General features: G+C 47.2%; 1 protein-coding gene across 3 annotated transcripts in view; it reads right to left on the bottom strand.

The window, feature by feature from the left end:
• Positions 1–11,841: 11,841 nt before the first annotated feature.
• The window catches only part of DCP1A (decapping mRNA 1A), a 60,833-nt gene continuing 56,683 nt past the window's right edge, over positions 11,842–15,991 (bottom strand). For 2 of the 3 annotated variants that reach the window (XM_082849130.1, XM_082849129.1), the window contains exon 10: positions 11,842–15,760. In XM_082849130.1, the coding sequence (XP_082705256.1) occupies positions 15,680–15,760 (81 nt within the window). In that variant the 3' untranslated portion in view covers positions 11,842–15,679. The remainder of the gene's footprint in view (positions 15,761–15,991) is intronic. The other variant, XM_082849128.1, reaches the window with a different exon arrangement.

Genomic DNA, 15,991 nt, shown 5'->3' with positions numbered 1-15,991 from the left:
TAACCTCTCCGTCCCTCTTTCCTTCCCCCGAAATCTGCGGGGCAGCTGCGGGCTGCCAGGCTCCTGTGAGTCAGGCTGCACTGCCATGCCGGGATTAACCACCGACACAAATAATGTGATAATAACTGCAGGTTCTAGGCCCGGCTCAGGGTTCTTCTGTTGACTCGCATCTTCACTGCAGACCGCTCTCCTTCCTCCACAAAGCCCTGGAGTGAAACTGAGAGGGGAGGCTTCATTGATTGTACCTTAGTAAAAATGAGCAAACTGAAACCGGTAAGGTCAATTAAGGTCACAGGGCTGGTGCGTGCAGGGAGCTCTGCCCTAGCAAACACGCCCTATCCTCAAGCCCCAGCCCCAGAGAGGGACCCCAGGGCTTGAGGAGCCTGTAGGAGGATGAGGATTATGAAAATGAGAATACATATTAGTAGTAATGATAATATCAGTTAATGTTAACCGAGAAATTACTAGAGGCAAACCGTTCACAAGTTATTAGGGCCTAATAACACTGCTGACTCTTAGGGAGATCACTAGATTTGGTTTCCAGGTCTGTAAGGACAGGAGAACCCACCTCTGCTCTTACCAGGTCCCCTGGCCCCCAGGGGGATGAAGGTCCCCCGAGTGGGAGTAGGGAGCGGACCGTCATCACAGATGTTGTCGGTGGAGTTCACCCACCCCACATGCCCCAGGAGGCTGATACCCTTTACCACGTCTTATACAGGAAGAAGCTCCATTTTACAGAGGACAGAGAAAGGTATCCCCTCAAATCAGTGGCTGAGGAGGGGGCTGCATCAAATCTGTCTGATGCTGAGCCCCTGAGCAAGCTGAGGGAGGCAAGCGGCCAGGCCTTCCTTGCCTGTGTCCCCTCTGTGTCTTTTGCCAACACTCAGAGCTCTGGGTCATGAGGGACAATGGACTGAATGTGACTGAGTCCCCCACCCCACTTCTGGGTGCTCCTTGGCGTTCCTCTGCTGGCCTGGCTCCCAGATGCCCAGCCAGACCCTAAGCCAAGTGCATCTCATAGCACTTGGGTCCTGCTGGCCCAGCCCACGGAGGCCTGCCCACCCAGGGTTGGGTCCAAAGCTGGCAAGGGCTGAAGGCTGGATTGGAGTGAGATAGCCCCAGGGGTATGCCATGTCAGAGACCTGACATGTGCCTCTGCCCTCAGTCTGATAAGAAAGGACATACCTTTGAAACCCTTTGGAAGCTCTGTGCCTTCCAACTCTGGCCTTTAGAGCAGTGTTTTCCTGTTCCAAACCTCAATTTCTCCCTCTGCCCAATGGGACTAATCCTTGCCATTCTGCACCCACCCTGGTCTCTAATGGTGGCACAGTTCTCTCCATGGCTCTGGGGATCCAGCAGTGATGGAATAAAATGCCCCTCCACCTGCCCCATTGTGGGGCTCTAGGGACCCCTGGGGCAGCTTCTTGTCATCCCAGGATTCCAGGTGAATAAGACCCAGTTTAGCATCACCACAGCCTTCTCCTCCTGCCCCGCTCCCCGACCCCCCTGGCCTACAAGGTCTGGGCGCCTTAGCTAAGGCACAGGGCAGAGCCAAGGTCTAGCTCCTCCTGCTGCTCAGACCTGGGCACCCAACTAGACCCTTGGACATGAAGACCTCCACAGTGCTCGTGCCCTTCCACTAGGAACTCTGTGCCTGGGAGATGATGTTGAGGGAAGTTCCATGGGCAAGCATGTCTGCAGTGGCAGCAGGCACGGGCTGGTGGGGCCCTACGTGGTCATTTCACCCAATCGGTGTGAAGACCAAGCCTCCTGAGAAATGGGGATACTCTAAAGTATCCCCATTTCTGACTTGCGGACAGAAATTGGAAGGGCCTGTGGGGAACTGTAGCTCCTAAGGGTCCCAATCACCAGACACGAGAGTCCCCTAGCTGGCTGAGTCATAAGAATTGCCTGAAACAGTTATTCTACACACGAATCCCTGGTCACCACATCTAACCTTCTGAATCAGAATCCCTAGGGTGGGGCCTGGGGCTCTGCATTTCTAAGAAGACACTCAGGCAATTCTGTTTTGGAGCTCTGAGAACTCTCCAGAGAAGAACATCAGGGAGACCTGGACAGACCTGAGTTCAACGCCTCGCTGGTTACGCCATGGGGCTAAGTGAAGCACTGAAAGTCCAGCTGTGGTGGGGAGATGTCTGTGACATGTAAACAGAGTAAAGCAAGGTATAGAACAGCAGGTAGAGTGTGATCCTATTTCTGTCAAAAATAAATTAAAGTGTGCACACACATGTGTGTGTGTGCGCATGCGTGTGTACCCATGCATGTGTGTGTTCGTAAGTGTGTCTGGGCAGAACAGAGGCTGCAAGGACAGACTTCAAGCCATGGGGGACTTTGGAGGGTTGGACTGAGGGAGACTTTGGGTTTCTACTTTACGAATTTCTCTTTGGCTGGAATTTAGTGCTAGTGAACACTGTTGACTTTTATAATCCAAAAAAAAAAGCAAAACAAAATTCCATCTTGAAAAAAGCACTGTTGAGATTGGGAGATGCATTTTTTTTATTTTAGTTTTTTTAATTAATTAATTAATGGCTGCTTTGGGTCTTCATTGCTGCGCGCGGCCTTTCTCTAGTTGTGGCGAGCGCGGGGTGCTCTTCGTTGCCGTGCGCGGGCTTCTCATTGCGGTGGCTTCTCTTGACGTGGAGCACGGGCTCTAGGCGCACCCGCTTCAGTAGTTGTGGCTCGCGAACTCTAGAGCGCAGGTTCGATAGTTGTGGCGCTCGGGCTTAGTTGCTCCGTGGCATGTGGGATCTTCCTGGACCAGGGCTCAAACCCATGTCCCCTGCATTGGTAGGTGGATTCTTAACCACTGCGCCACCAGGGAAGCCCTGGAGATGCATTTTTATGAATGCGCTTTTTCTTGTAATTTCTCACGATTATGTAAAGCTGCCTCTGTGTTTCATAAGCCAGGCTGTTTCCTTGGATGTTTTTGAGTTGGGAGCAAACCTCCAGGCGGTGGGTGCTCACCAGTGGGAGGTCCCTCCTGCCCTTGCTCTGCTATCTACATGAAATTCAGGGCAGAGCTATCCTGATGTGCTTCTGCACATCCCCTGAGTGGACACCAATGAGGCGTGAACGGGTCCCGAGCAGCTGTGTTCCTGAATGACAGCACTGGGCATCACTTTGGCAGGTCTGGCCCACGTGTGGCTCCTGGGGCAGGCCTGGGCTAGTGCTGGGGGCCCTACAGTCAGCACGGGGCTTGCAGTGGAGGCAACATCCCAGTCTGGGTCTTCAGAACACTGTCTTTGACTCATATCCGGGGCTCAAAGCCTGTGGGGACCTGGGATGGGTCCTTGTGTGAGGATGTGTCCAGCCTCGTGTCCACCAATGCGTAGCAGAGGGCTCACTCTTGGACACTCTCTAACGGGCTTGTAGGTTGATGAAGAATTCAGTTTTAATAAATCCATCTCTCCTCTCAGTGCCGGAAATTTCCTTCCAGAGGCATTTTTGGGGTAAAGTTTCTTTTGATAATGTTGCCCCCAGGGACGTGAGATGACACACAGTTCAACTCACAGAACCTCTGATTTTTCTGATTTAACTTTTGTTTTTTAAAAACACTGCCCCCCCTCCAAAGGTAAAAGTAAAGTACACTCATTGTAAAAACCTGGAAGGTATAGAAAATTTAGAAGTAAACTAAAATTGTATGTAATGCCACCCAAAGAGGACCACTGGTAAAGTCATTTGTTCGTTTGACAAATTTTTTTTTTTTTTGGCTGCACCACGCTGCATGCAGGATCTTAGCTCCCGCCAGAGATTGAACCTGTGACCCTTCCAGAGGAAGCTCGGAGTCCTAACCACTGGACCGCCAGGGAATTCCCTCATTTGACAAATACTGATTTATTACAATTGTTTGAAGAAAATAAAACAGGGTCAAGGGTCAGGGAGAGGGGCTGGAGAGTAGAAGTGGGGGTCCCTTCAATAGGTGTTTGCTACTGTAGTTTCTTTTGTTTTCTTATTGTCAGGATCACATAAAATTCTCCATTTTTCATTTACATTTTCCCATTAGCATTCCCAAATTCTTCAAAGACATCGTTTTTACTAGCTATGGAGCTATCATGGAGCTATGTCCTCATTATTAACCATCCCTTAGTGATGAGTATTTGGAGTGCTTCCAGGTTTTCACCAAGATGTATTACCCTGCAGTTAACATGTGGTACCTAAATCCTTGTCCTCCTGGCAGCTTAGCTGGGAGTTTTCCCGGAGTTTTCAATGGGAAGCTGCTAGGTCAGAGGGTGGCAACCCTTCTAAAGCCCTTGATACATATTTGGCAATGAGCTCTCCAGGAAGTCTGGTTGTGACTCTGTCACCTCTGCCTCTCAGCCATGTGCTTGGGGGAGAGGGCAGAGGGAGGGAATCCAAGACCTGCATAGCCTTGAGTGGATCCCTGCATGTTTCTGGGCCTCTGTTTCCTCACATTTGTAAAATGGGCTCATTCTCACAACAAACAGACGTTTCTTCTTGTTTTCCCTTTCTCTGCCTGGGGAAAGCAAATTCAAGGTGGGGAGGCTACCCTCATTTTCACAGCTGTAAGCTCTTCCTGGCAGTGGTATGTAGGCAGCAGGAGGTATTAGACCCCCTTGGCCAGTGAGCAAAGGGAAAATCAATGAGAAGAGAGAATTCTGAGATGAGTTTTATAGATGGTTTTCTCCAGGGCACCTGCAGACTCTGGGACCGTGGGCACTGGGCAAGAGCCCCATGACAGGGAGGCAGGGGTGGGGAAAGGGAACCTGGACACAGGGGATAACTCACCAGCTCCTCGACTTTGCTAGAAGTCAGCTCTAACCCCGGTGCACATGGCTCTCTCTCCTTCCTTTCTCATTTTATTGCTTTTTAAAAAAATCACAACTTGGGAATTCCCTGGTGGTCCAGTGGTTAGGACTCAGCGCTTTCACTGCCGGGGGACTGGGTTCATTCCCTGGTCGGGAAACTAAGATCCCGTAAGCTGCGTGGTACTGAAACTGTGCACCTCAGATTGGGACTTGAATCCACATGCTGGGACTCAAACCCAGCTTAAACCCAGATTGGGACTTGAACCTATGCGCTGGGACTCGAACCAGTCAGGGTTTGCTTCTTTACTCCCAGATCTTCTCTCTGGATTCACTTTTCTTCTTGCAGAAATGTATCTTTTAATGATTTTTTAAAATAAGTTTATTTATTTTTATTTTTGGCTCCGTTGGGTCTTTGTGGCTGCACGCAGGCTTTCTCGAGTTGTAGTGAGCGGGGGCTACTCTTTGTTGTGGTGCACGGGCTTCTCATAGCGATGGCTTCTCTTGTTGCAGAGCACGGGCTTTAGGAGCGCGGGCTTCAGTAGTTGTGGCACGCAGGCTCGGTAGTTGTGGCACACGGGCTCAGTAGTTGTGGCGCACGGGCTCGGTAGTTGTGGCACACGGGCTTAGTTGCTCCACGGCATGTGGGATCGTCCCAGACCAGGGCTTGAACCCATGTCTCCTGCATTGGCAGGCAGATTCTTAACCACTGTGCCACCAGGGAAGCCCATCCTCTTGTCTTTTTTATTTTAACTAGCCTTGTAGGTGCAAAGTGGTATCTCATGGTGGTTTTGTCACTTACTGCTTAAAAAAAAAAATTATACAAATGACAACACATGTTCTTTGTAGAAAATTTGAGAATATAGCAAAATACTCTGACAGTCTGTTTTATATGTCATTCTGAAACCGTGCACCCCAAATTGGAACTTGAACTCACGTGCCGGGACTCAAACCCAGCCAAAACCCAGACTGGGACTTGAACCCACATGGCCGGGACTAGAACCCAGACCAAACTCCCAGTCTTCCAACTGAGATTGCACACCTGGTTTCAGGACTTAATGAATCTCAGGTTTTTGATGTCTCATTGCAGAAAGGATTCAGTGAGACAAAGTAATAGGTAAGAAGTGAGAAACACTCCACAGACAGAGTGTGGGCCATCTCAGAAGGTGAGAAAGGCACCAAGGTATGGGATTGTCAGTTTTTATAAGGGTGGGTAATTTCATAGGCTAATGAGTGGGAGGAGTATTCCAGCTATTCCGGGAAGGGGCGGGGATTTCCATGAACTGGGCCACTGCCCACTTTTTCATCCTTATGGTTGGCCTTGGAACTGTCATGGCACCTGTAGGTTTGTCATTTAGCTTACTGATGTGTTACAATGAGCGTATACTGAGGCTCGAGGTCTAGTGGAAGTCGACTTGCCCACCATCTTGGACCCATTTGGTTCTAATCCGTTTATGTCATGTCCTCGGGCTATGTCATTCTTTCAAAGGTTGTGCCCTGCCCCCCTTCCCTCCTGTTTCAATTCAGCTAGGCTGTGTCCCCAATTATTCAATCAAACACTAACCTAGGTGCTGCTGTGAAGGTATCTTGTAGATGTGATTAAATCCCATAATCAGTTGATTTTAAGTAAAAGGGATTATTCTAGATAACTGGGTGGATCTGATTCAGTTGGTTGAAAGGCTGAAGAAGAAAAGTGACTTCTTCTGTGGCAGCTCCAGCCTCCTCTGCAGTTTGTGACTTACCTATCAGTCCCCTTGGTCCACCACCTTGGAGCAATCCAATTCTTTGCCACAAATCTTTAATATAGACCTACAGGTTCTGCTTCTCTGCTTGTATCCTGACTGATACACAAAGAGGAAAACTTCATCCCCCATAATCCACCATCCAGAGGTCACTAAGGACAACATTTTGGTTATTTCCTTCCAGCCTTTTTTTTCCCTTTTTATCCATGAGCATGAATATTTTAAGTAAGGTCATGATCCCTCTGGTTTATATCACTGTGCATCTTAACTGCTTTCCCGCAGAGTCCACGTGCTTTTCTCCCCCAGAATTATTACTGGCGAAGAGGAAGGTCATCCACTGTCCCCCCTTGGTTGGACGTTTGCGTTGCTTCTGCGTTTATACTGTATCAAACAATACTTGTGCTTTCACTATAGCTAGCACTTGCTTCTGGGAGAGAGGGCTTCTTTTCTGGTCATCACTGTGTGTCCTTGGCCAATCCCAGGACCAGATTGGGTGGTCGATCCTCTGAGTCACCCCCAAAGGCCGGGGCTGCAGGCACCTGGCACTCCTGAAAGGTGAGCACCAGCATGGAGCCCAGCGCAGCCCTGCCAGGCCTGCTTTCCTTGCACACAAAGGAAAAGTGCCTAGTCATTGCAGCTTGCGGTTTGAGTAGCAGAGCCTGGGCACCTCCCTGGGTGGGGAGTAAGGAGCTGCCTCAACAGCCCTCATCAGTTCCTGTCTGGGTGTGCCATGCCAGGCAGGGCTTGGGCAGTGCTATTGACAGTCAGGGCACTTCTAGGGCAGCCGGGCCCGCCTGCATGGCCTGCGGCACAGAGTGGGGAGAGATTGTCACCCTGTTCCCTCTTCTGATATCTCCTGGTTTCCCTGAGCAAGCTGGGTGGTAGAGGTGGCTTTTGTTCCTGTGGATATCAAAGATGAACATTTTTGTTTTGCTGTGGGGAGATTAAGTGGATTTTCTCCTGGGCAGTTGTTGAAGAGCTGAAGTGGTGGTTATTTAGGGTAGGGCTGCAGCAGTCTGGAGAAAGGCATGGAGAGGGATCCTTTCCCTGTTTAGAGCCACACGGCTCCTCCTGGGAAACACGAAGCCGCAACAGTATTTGGCTGGGAGGAACAGTCAGCAGCCACAGGAAGTCCCAAACCCAGGTTGGTTGCCCTCCAAACACAATGGCTTTTTCTCCCCACCCCACCCCTAGAATTAGCAATGACATCTAGTCAGCCTTCCTTCTGGTGACTTTGATGAGGCCTCAATTGACCCTTTGATTCTCTCATGAATTCACTCCTTTGTTGCATTTACCAAGGCCTGTGTGCCAGCACTGTGCTAGATGTTTGGGGAAGAAGATGATCCTGTCTTGGTTCTCAGATCACAGGTCACAGGTCGGCAGGGGCCACACGGCCCTGTCCTGTGATCTGTATAAAGAATTGCCTGCTGAGACTGCAGATCAGGGAAGGCTCCAAGGAGGAAGTGACAACCGACAGCAAATTTTGAAATAACAGTATTCCCTGCCACCAAACTGTACCTGTGTCATGCTGGCATGGGTGATGGGAATTGAGACTATAAACCCATTTCAGATCTGGACCTCGGCTTCCCAGCTTGGCCAGTATCCTGGCAGGATGCCTCTGAGCCACTCCGACGCACCCCCCACCCCCCCACCCCCGGCCTAGGGCTGAGAAAGCCCTCTGAAGAGCCATACCTGGGAGGAAGGGATAACAACAGGTGACTGGCAGCGACGCCACTGTCATTTCCAAACGTGCTTCAAAATTCTCCAGGGACCCGAAAGCTTTTTCCACTTTCCACAAACCCAGAGGGAGGTTTGAACTGAACACGTCCAGGTCAACTCTTGCCTCTGCTGCCCCCTAGCTGGGTGAACTTGGACGGATGGCCTTCGGCAAATCACTCAGTGGTCAGTTCCTTCACCTGGAAAACGAGGCAACGACATGTGTCCCCCAGGTGGTCAGGACGGTCAAAGTCACTCTATTCCAGAGTGACGTGCATCCCTGCTCCCGAAATCGCAGTTTACCACGGAACCCAAGCTAAGGAGACAGGGCAGGCTTGTGTGGGGCTGTGCCCATAGTGTCCAGCACTGAGTCTGGCACAGAACAGCTGCTACCCCCAGCCCCAAGGGTCGGATGGGGACCAACAAATAGGGTGTGTGTGTGTGTGTGTGTCTCTCTCCCACCTTCCCTCCTACCTCTCTCTGAGGTTGACGCACTGGCCCATCATTTAAGGGCTCCAAAGTCCTCGGGGAATGTTAATTAATAACCTCGCCATCTTGGGCTGGAGCGCAAACAGCTCCTCGGTCTCCTTTTGGGCAGGAGCCCAGTGAGTCAGGGCAGGCGATGGAGGGGGGCGGGAGCTGGCTCCCAGGTGTGTCAGCCCTGGATGGGCCCTTTGTGGGAGAGCGGCCGTCTTCTGGGTGAAGGGCAGCTGTGTCAGAGTGAAGACCAGGGCTCCTATTTACGGGGGCATTCTGAGAATTTGTGTAGTCATTCCCAAGCATTTCCATATTTAATATGGAGCATCTGATTATAAATTACTTTAAAACTTCTCCTTTAGATCACAATTAAGGTCTTATTTAAAAATTATGTAGGCATAGGTTACATTCTCTATGAATTCTAGGTCAAAATGGTAAAGATGAAATGACAAAATATTTGTTTAAAAGGGGGTGAGCTGCCTGCTAGGGTGGAGACCACACAGTAAATGGGGGTGTTGGCCGGCAACATTGCTAGCATTCCCTTTCCCATCAGGGGGCCTGTCGGGGTAAGGGTCAAACAGAGATCAGGGAAGCTTCTCGGTGCCAGCAGGACGGGAGAGGATGTTAGCCCTTCTGTCCAGGGGAAAGACCCCTGCCTGGGAGAGGCTGGGGGGGGCAGTCTGTGGGGGCAGGAACGTGTCAGATATAGAAACAACAAAACGGGGCTTTGTTAGCAAAATGTGTAGCGGTCCAGATTTTTGTACATGCTTCAGAAGCCAGGGCGCCATTGCCAACACTGAGAAATTCCACAGAACATGGTGGGTGGTTTGCTGGGGTTGCCTCTAGAGCTTTGCCAGGGCTCAGGCAGTACCAGACCCATCTTTCTGGAGGGGCAGGGACGTGGTAAGCAAGCAGCAGTTCCTGTGGACTGTGGCCGCCTTTTCAGCTCCAAATTCTGGGGCCCTTTTTAGACTGATGGGCTGACGTCAGTCTAACCACAGCCAGGGCCTCTGCCCCTTCCCAGGATGACAGGAAGCTGGTGTCGTGAGTGGCCCTTTCCCAAGGCTGCACTTTGAATGGCCTCCACCTCCGAGGGATGTGGGGAGGGTTAAGGAATGCACACAGAGCACACAGCACACAACAAACGTCGGTTATGATTACTTGTGGGACTGTACTTCAAATATATTCAAACTTACGTGAAAGAAGTACCTGTGAAACATGATGTGACTGTCATGCGTCCTCTGTATCACCTCCTTCCGAGCCATTCTACCGCTGGGCATAAGAGCTCTCTTAGTAGTCAGCTTTACTTTTAGCTAATTTGCCTGGTGAACCTGAAGAGATATATGTAAGCCCCATCCGCCCGCCCGCCCTGCCATGGGTTCCGTCTGCATGAGCGTGGCAGCGAACTTAGACAGGTGGAGAATCTTGAATTGATCTAAGCCCTTTAGAAACCTGTTGGCGTCTTCCCATTACATTTGGGGGTAACAGAGACCTCAAAAGACACGGCCTAAAGGAGAGAATGCAGGCTGGGCTCCAGGGTTTGCTTGGTTTAGTGACTGTTTTGCTGCTCTTCCCTTCAGCTTTCCAAGAACCTGGCTTCATCTTTGGAGGAAACCCCATGGCCGGATTTCTAGCTGCCCATCCAGGAGAGACAGGCTGGTTCTTGTAGCTCTGACAAACACAGAAGCCTCAGCAATTTCTAACTCACACACTTACTCAAAGACCAGGTATTTTTTTAAAGTTAATCACTTAATTAATTAATTAATATTTATTTATTTTATTTTTGGCTGCGTTGGGTCTTTGTTGCTGCATGCGGGCTTTCTTCAGTTGCAGAGACGGGGGGCTCCTCTTTGTTGCGGTACGTGGGCTTCTCATTGCGGTGGCTTCTCTTGTTGCGGAGCATGGGCTCTAGGCACGCGGGGATCAGTAGTTGTGGCTCACGGGCTCTAGAGCGCAGGCTCAGGAGCTGTGGCACACGGGCTTTGTTGCTCCGCGACATGTGGGATCTTCCCGGACCAGGGCTTGAACCCGTGTCTCCTGCATTGGCAGGCGGATTCTTAACCACTGCGCCAACAGGGAAGCCTAAGACGAGGTATCTTTTAGCATGAACCAGGATCCATAAACGGTGAGTGAAAACATCATTAGAAACAACCAGGAAGCCTAAAATCCCAAACCCTATGGCTCTTGTTCACGATCCAGTGGCCTTAGTTTTTCACGAAATTCCAATGAACCTGGTTACCTGGTTTCCTAGGTCATGACAGCTGAAAAGCAGCACGTGAGTAGGTCAAACTAGCTTTTAATAAACAGTGGTAATGTGTGACCTAAGGAATTATAGAAAGCAATCTAGAATAATTTATTGTGGAGGCAATGGAGTCAAGAAAGGAGTTCTAGACCAGCCCTCTGGTCTGCTTGGCTTCGGGTCCCTAACTCAGTACTGGCTTAATAAGCAGCAGGCCCTGTCACTCTCGGCTTCAACTCCCTTCTCCCTAAAATGGGTTATTGTGAAGATCAGGAAAATAATGGACAGCAATGCTTAAGTGCTGAATGAGCATGCATTAATGATGACTGGGGTGTGTGTACAAAAGTCATAAAGCAAGGGTTAAGCATATGCTCTGCTCTAAAAAAGCAGGCAGGTATGTCAAACATTTTAGAGAGAATTTCATTTGGAAACACACTTAATGTGAACAATTACTAGGGAGATATATGATTAACACTTTTTTCCTTTTCCCTATGTCCCATAATGATGACATTTTACTTTCTTCCCTCCCTCTTTCCTTCCTTATCATCCTAGATGCCTGGCACATATGACAACTCAACACACATAAACTGAGTGAATTTGGGAAGTGACCTGGAAGGTTAAGTCCCCTGTAAAACAGTGTTTTTGGTCATGATTAGACCTGTACCCTCCATCTGGGGAAAACTCAGAGGAATAAACGGAGTTGTTTTGTTCTCTCACCTCACTCCCTCTCAGCAGTAGGAGACTCTGGAAAAGTGTAGCAACTCATTCAAAAGTTCCTATTTCTGTAAATTCAATAAAAACACAATTAAAATTTAGTAGGTGCTAAAACTTGGTTTTGAACTTTTATTAAAAAAATATATTTGCAAACATATAAAATTTAGGATGAAAAATGCTCATCTGAAAACAGGTAATAACTTAATATTTGCAAACATACACAGATGGTATAAAATCCATACCATTAAAAATGTTAATGATGCTGTATTGCGCTCATGGAACAAAAATCTTGCTGTAACCCCAGAGCTTCTCATGCTCACATTTCAGGGCGCTGAGACTCTGGTACACTGAAGGTCATGAGAGCCACATGGCCAAAGCAGGAATACAGAATAAAAAACCATTTAGAACACATACTGTTAAAAACACGTTTCTTAAGGAATCACACAGATAAAAGGGAAACACAATTTTGCATTTTCCCCATTCAAAGTGAACGATATTGCATCATAGCATTTCAAATGAAGATGTCAAATACAAAACTGAGTGAAACATTGCACACATCTCTCCTGCTGAATTTGCTGAAAAACAGGCTCCTTGAGGCCCCGGCCCACTCAGGGAAATGTTCTCAAGCACAGCTTTAAAAAGCTCAGTGTAAGTTGCTTTACTTGTTTCAGATCTTAACGTTTTAGACACCTGAAAACACAGGGCACTATTGGTTCCAGAAGGCCCTTTGAATACAACTGAAGAAAACCAAAGACAAGTAAGAAAGAAACACGTGCTCAGCAGCAAACGCGCAGCAAGAATGCAGGACACACGTCCCTGTGATTCCTCGTCTTCACTCACGTGGACTGAGCCCACTCGTGCCTGTGCTGCCTCTCATTCCTCTGTGTTTCATTTTGCCCAGAGTTACAGTATGATGGCTAATTTTGTTTTTTAAGCAGTTAGGCACCTTCAATTTCATGTTGCATTGTTAGTAATACAATGGCAGTTATGGCCTCTACTACCAAAATGAGAAAATTTCAAACTACATTCTTTGGGGAGGAGAGTAATAAAGCTGCGTGGTTTAAAAATATTTACCTAGTAGAAGATTTGATGGGGTTTAAAATTTTTACAAGAAAACATGGGTGGAAAAAGAACAATTCTTGACATGCAAAATCGGGTCATATTCTAAACTTAGCCTGTGCATCCTCCGGCAGAGAAGGACCCAGGTCAACTTGGGCTCTTAACAAAACCCCACTCCCAAAAGCCTTCCAAAGTAAGCCATGGACACTCACATTCACATGCAGACGGCATGAATGCTTCTGAAACTGACAGTCACTTGAAAACCTAGGATTCAAAGTCACACCTTACAAACCTCGGGAGAGATGCACAATGAGGAGGAGCTTCTTCCTTAAAGGAAAGGAGCAAGGCTGTTTGGGAGGTGGGAGTCCATTCAAAGACACCACATCAACTACAACCAAAGAAGGTAGTGCCACCCACCCAGGTGAGGTGGGGGGGCATATAGACAGTCACGGTGACCTAAATGCAGGTCACCTGAAGTTCTGCAAACCTAGCAAGAAGCATCTCTGTTTTGGTGTCCATTTTGATTCACCTAAGGTTTAAAACTAAGGTTCCAGTAAAGTCACTGCAGCAATGTAAACATGCAACCTAAACTAGCATGAGGTTCTGGACAGAAGCCTGAATGAGGAATAAGGCAACTGAACTGTGACTTTCGGGCCAGGGTCATCCAACTGCAACTGTTCAGGCTTGGCCTGACTTCTCTAGGGACTCATTCTGGCCTGAACTTCCTAGTCATCATGACGGGGGACTTCTGGCTTCTGAATTTTCAAAATGCTTTGAATACATAAATCTGGGAGTTGAAACAGGTTTACCCTTTTCAAGTCTCCATGACTTGGGCACTTAAAAATTTACTTTCACACTAAGGAAACCTTATCACAGATTCTCTTTACTGTCTGTCATATTCATTCCTTGGATTAAAGGGTGAAAATTAACAGATCTGATTAAAGACCCTCTTCAGGATATTCTCTCAACTCTCTTGTAATATTGTCCATACTCAAATCATCATTTCAATTCAAATGTCTATCATAACAAGAATCCCTCGATTCTTCCACTTATCAAAGCCCACTGAGACTACACCTGGGATGCGAGCAAACCTACCAGGGCAACTGTTTTCTGAGAACAGTCACGTGGCTCCCTGGACACCATCTCCTGGTGTCAGCAACACTTCACGTCTTACTGTAACCTTCTCTTTCCCAGGTGACACGCAAGCAATTCATTTTTGGTTGCTGAATTTACACACTACCTTTGAAAACAAACTATTCCTAATGGAGTATGAGAACTTAAAAGCTTCCCTGGCTTCTGCGCAATTCACAAATAACTAGGTAAATGCAATAGAAGACACTAAATTGGGAAGCAGAAAGGTTGCCCAGGAAGCATGTTTAGATTAACAAAAGCCAATCAAGGTATTCTTTATGCTAAAAAACTAAGAGCAAACTAAAACAAGTATGTAATTCACAAGTAATTTTCTAAAATCTCAGCTAGAAAAAAAAAAATCTGTGGACTTATGATTGAGTTACCATTAAAGCTTAAATGATTGTTCCCGAGGAACCATTACATCTGTCAGCATTATTCACAGCTAATCCTTACGCTAGCTGGTTGAGCCAATTGGGTTTTACCCCATCATTAAATAGTGCTCAGAAAAGTAAGCAGTGCATCTCAGTTGGTTAAATACTACAAAATGACCTGTATCATAGAAACGAAGACATTTTCATTCAAAGAATATCTTAAAATTACTATTGCTGAAATAAATCAAAATCTACATTAAAATATTACTAATCACCATTACATGCCATAAAAGAATAAATATAAATCATGGCAGGTCAATAGCAGCATAACAAAGCATCTTTACATATTTTCACACTTTGGGCTGCAAAAGTACTCACAGCCTAGGAATACATTGGTAAAGTTCTGAATTTCACACTTTGTTTTTAACTCCATATTCTATAATAAAGTAAGGGCAGTGTGAATAACAGCTCCCTTTTCTGCATAGCTTTAAAACTATTCTCAGTAGACTTGAGGAATGGAACCAGAATGGCTTTGTCAGATTGGTCCACTGGTCCTTTTGTCAAAGTGTTAAGGAAAACAATTAACAATGACTTCTCACTGTGTTTAGACAGAAAAGGAAAATAAGGCTATGATTCACACACAAATGTAACATTTTCAAAACCACTGGAGAGTAACTTAAAGTGAAGATTTCTGATAGAATTCGGGCCTTACCAGTCCCAGCCTTTATTTCAAAGATGTGCCATGCCTGCTCCCATACCATGACAGGGCCTGCAGGGCCCGATTCCAATGTATCCCCACACTGGGAGCCTGCTACATGGCAGCACTGGGGACACTTAAAAACAAAACACAATTAAGAAATTTCAGAACTTTTAAGGCCCAAGTGAGGCATTCATATAAAACATACTTCACTTGAACAAATCAGTCCTAATTTGCCAGCTTAAACTCTGACCCTTAAAACACGAAGCTACTTTGCACAGAGCTGACTTCTGCTCTGTTCTGAACTTGACTACCAGCCCAATGCTCAAGTTTTTAGGGGGGGAGTGGAGGGGAGAGGGGTGCAGACTGGGCTGAACTCTGACTGCTGCAAGGCTGGTGACCCCTTTTCCCTAAGACCTTGAACATGAAAGTGAGTTGAAAATCAGATTCCTTATTTCACAAACTTGCTTAGATCTGATGAAAACACCCACACAACTCAACACAATGGTCTTTTTTTTTTTTTTTTTTTTTTTTTTTTTGTCAAAACAAAGGTCTGCTGGTGATGCTTCACAGTGAAACCTCCATTATCACTGGGAACGTCACTTGGAAAACATTCTTAAGGAATGAGTCTCTTTCTCATAGGCTCAATTTCAGGATTCTCAAAACTCAATGTTCTGTTTAGAAGTTTCCATGATGAGGCCTATTGTTTCTGAGGTCGCCATTCTGCCTTTGGATCGACTCTGCTCCAGTCATAGGTTGTGGCTGTCTTTGTTCTTTGTCAGAACCTGCAAGTAGACTTCATGAAGCGTACTGAGGAAGCTGGAATCATTCTGGAAGAGATGGTAATGTCACATTTACCTCACTAGAGCTTACTTTCTTGATAACCGCTTAGGAAGAAGCTGTATACATGATCTGTATAACTAATTACCCAAAGAATCCCACCACCCAGAGATAACCATTAATATTTTGGAATTCACTCAGATATTTTTCCACCTGGAGCATATGCCCAAGAAGAGAGAAACACTGGTTCTGGCTAGTCATGAATTTTCTTTATGAGCTGA

This window comes from Leucopleurus acutus (assembly GCF_964270905.1).
Source record: "Leucopleurus acutus genome assembly, chromosome: 10".
In the NCBI taxonomy this organism is placed as follows: Eukaryota; Metazoa; Chordata; class Mammalia; order Artiodactyla; family Delphinidae; genus Leucopleurus; species Leucopleurus acutus.
Note: the sequence above shows the minus strand (reverse complement) of the source record. Positions and strands in the feature narration are given on the sequence as shown.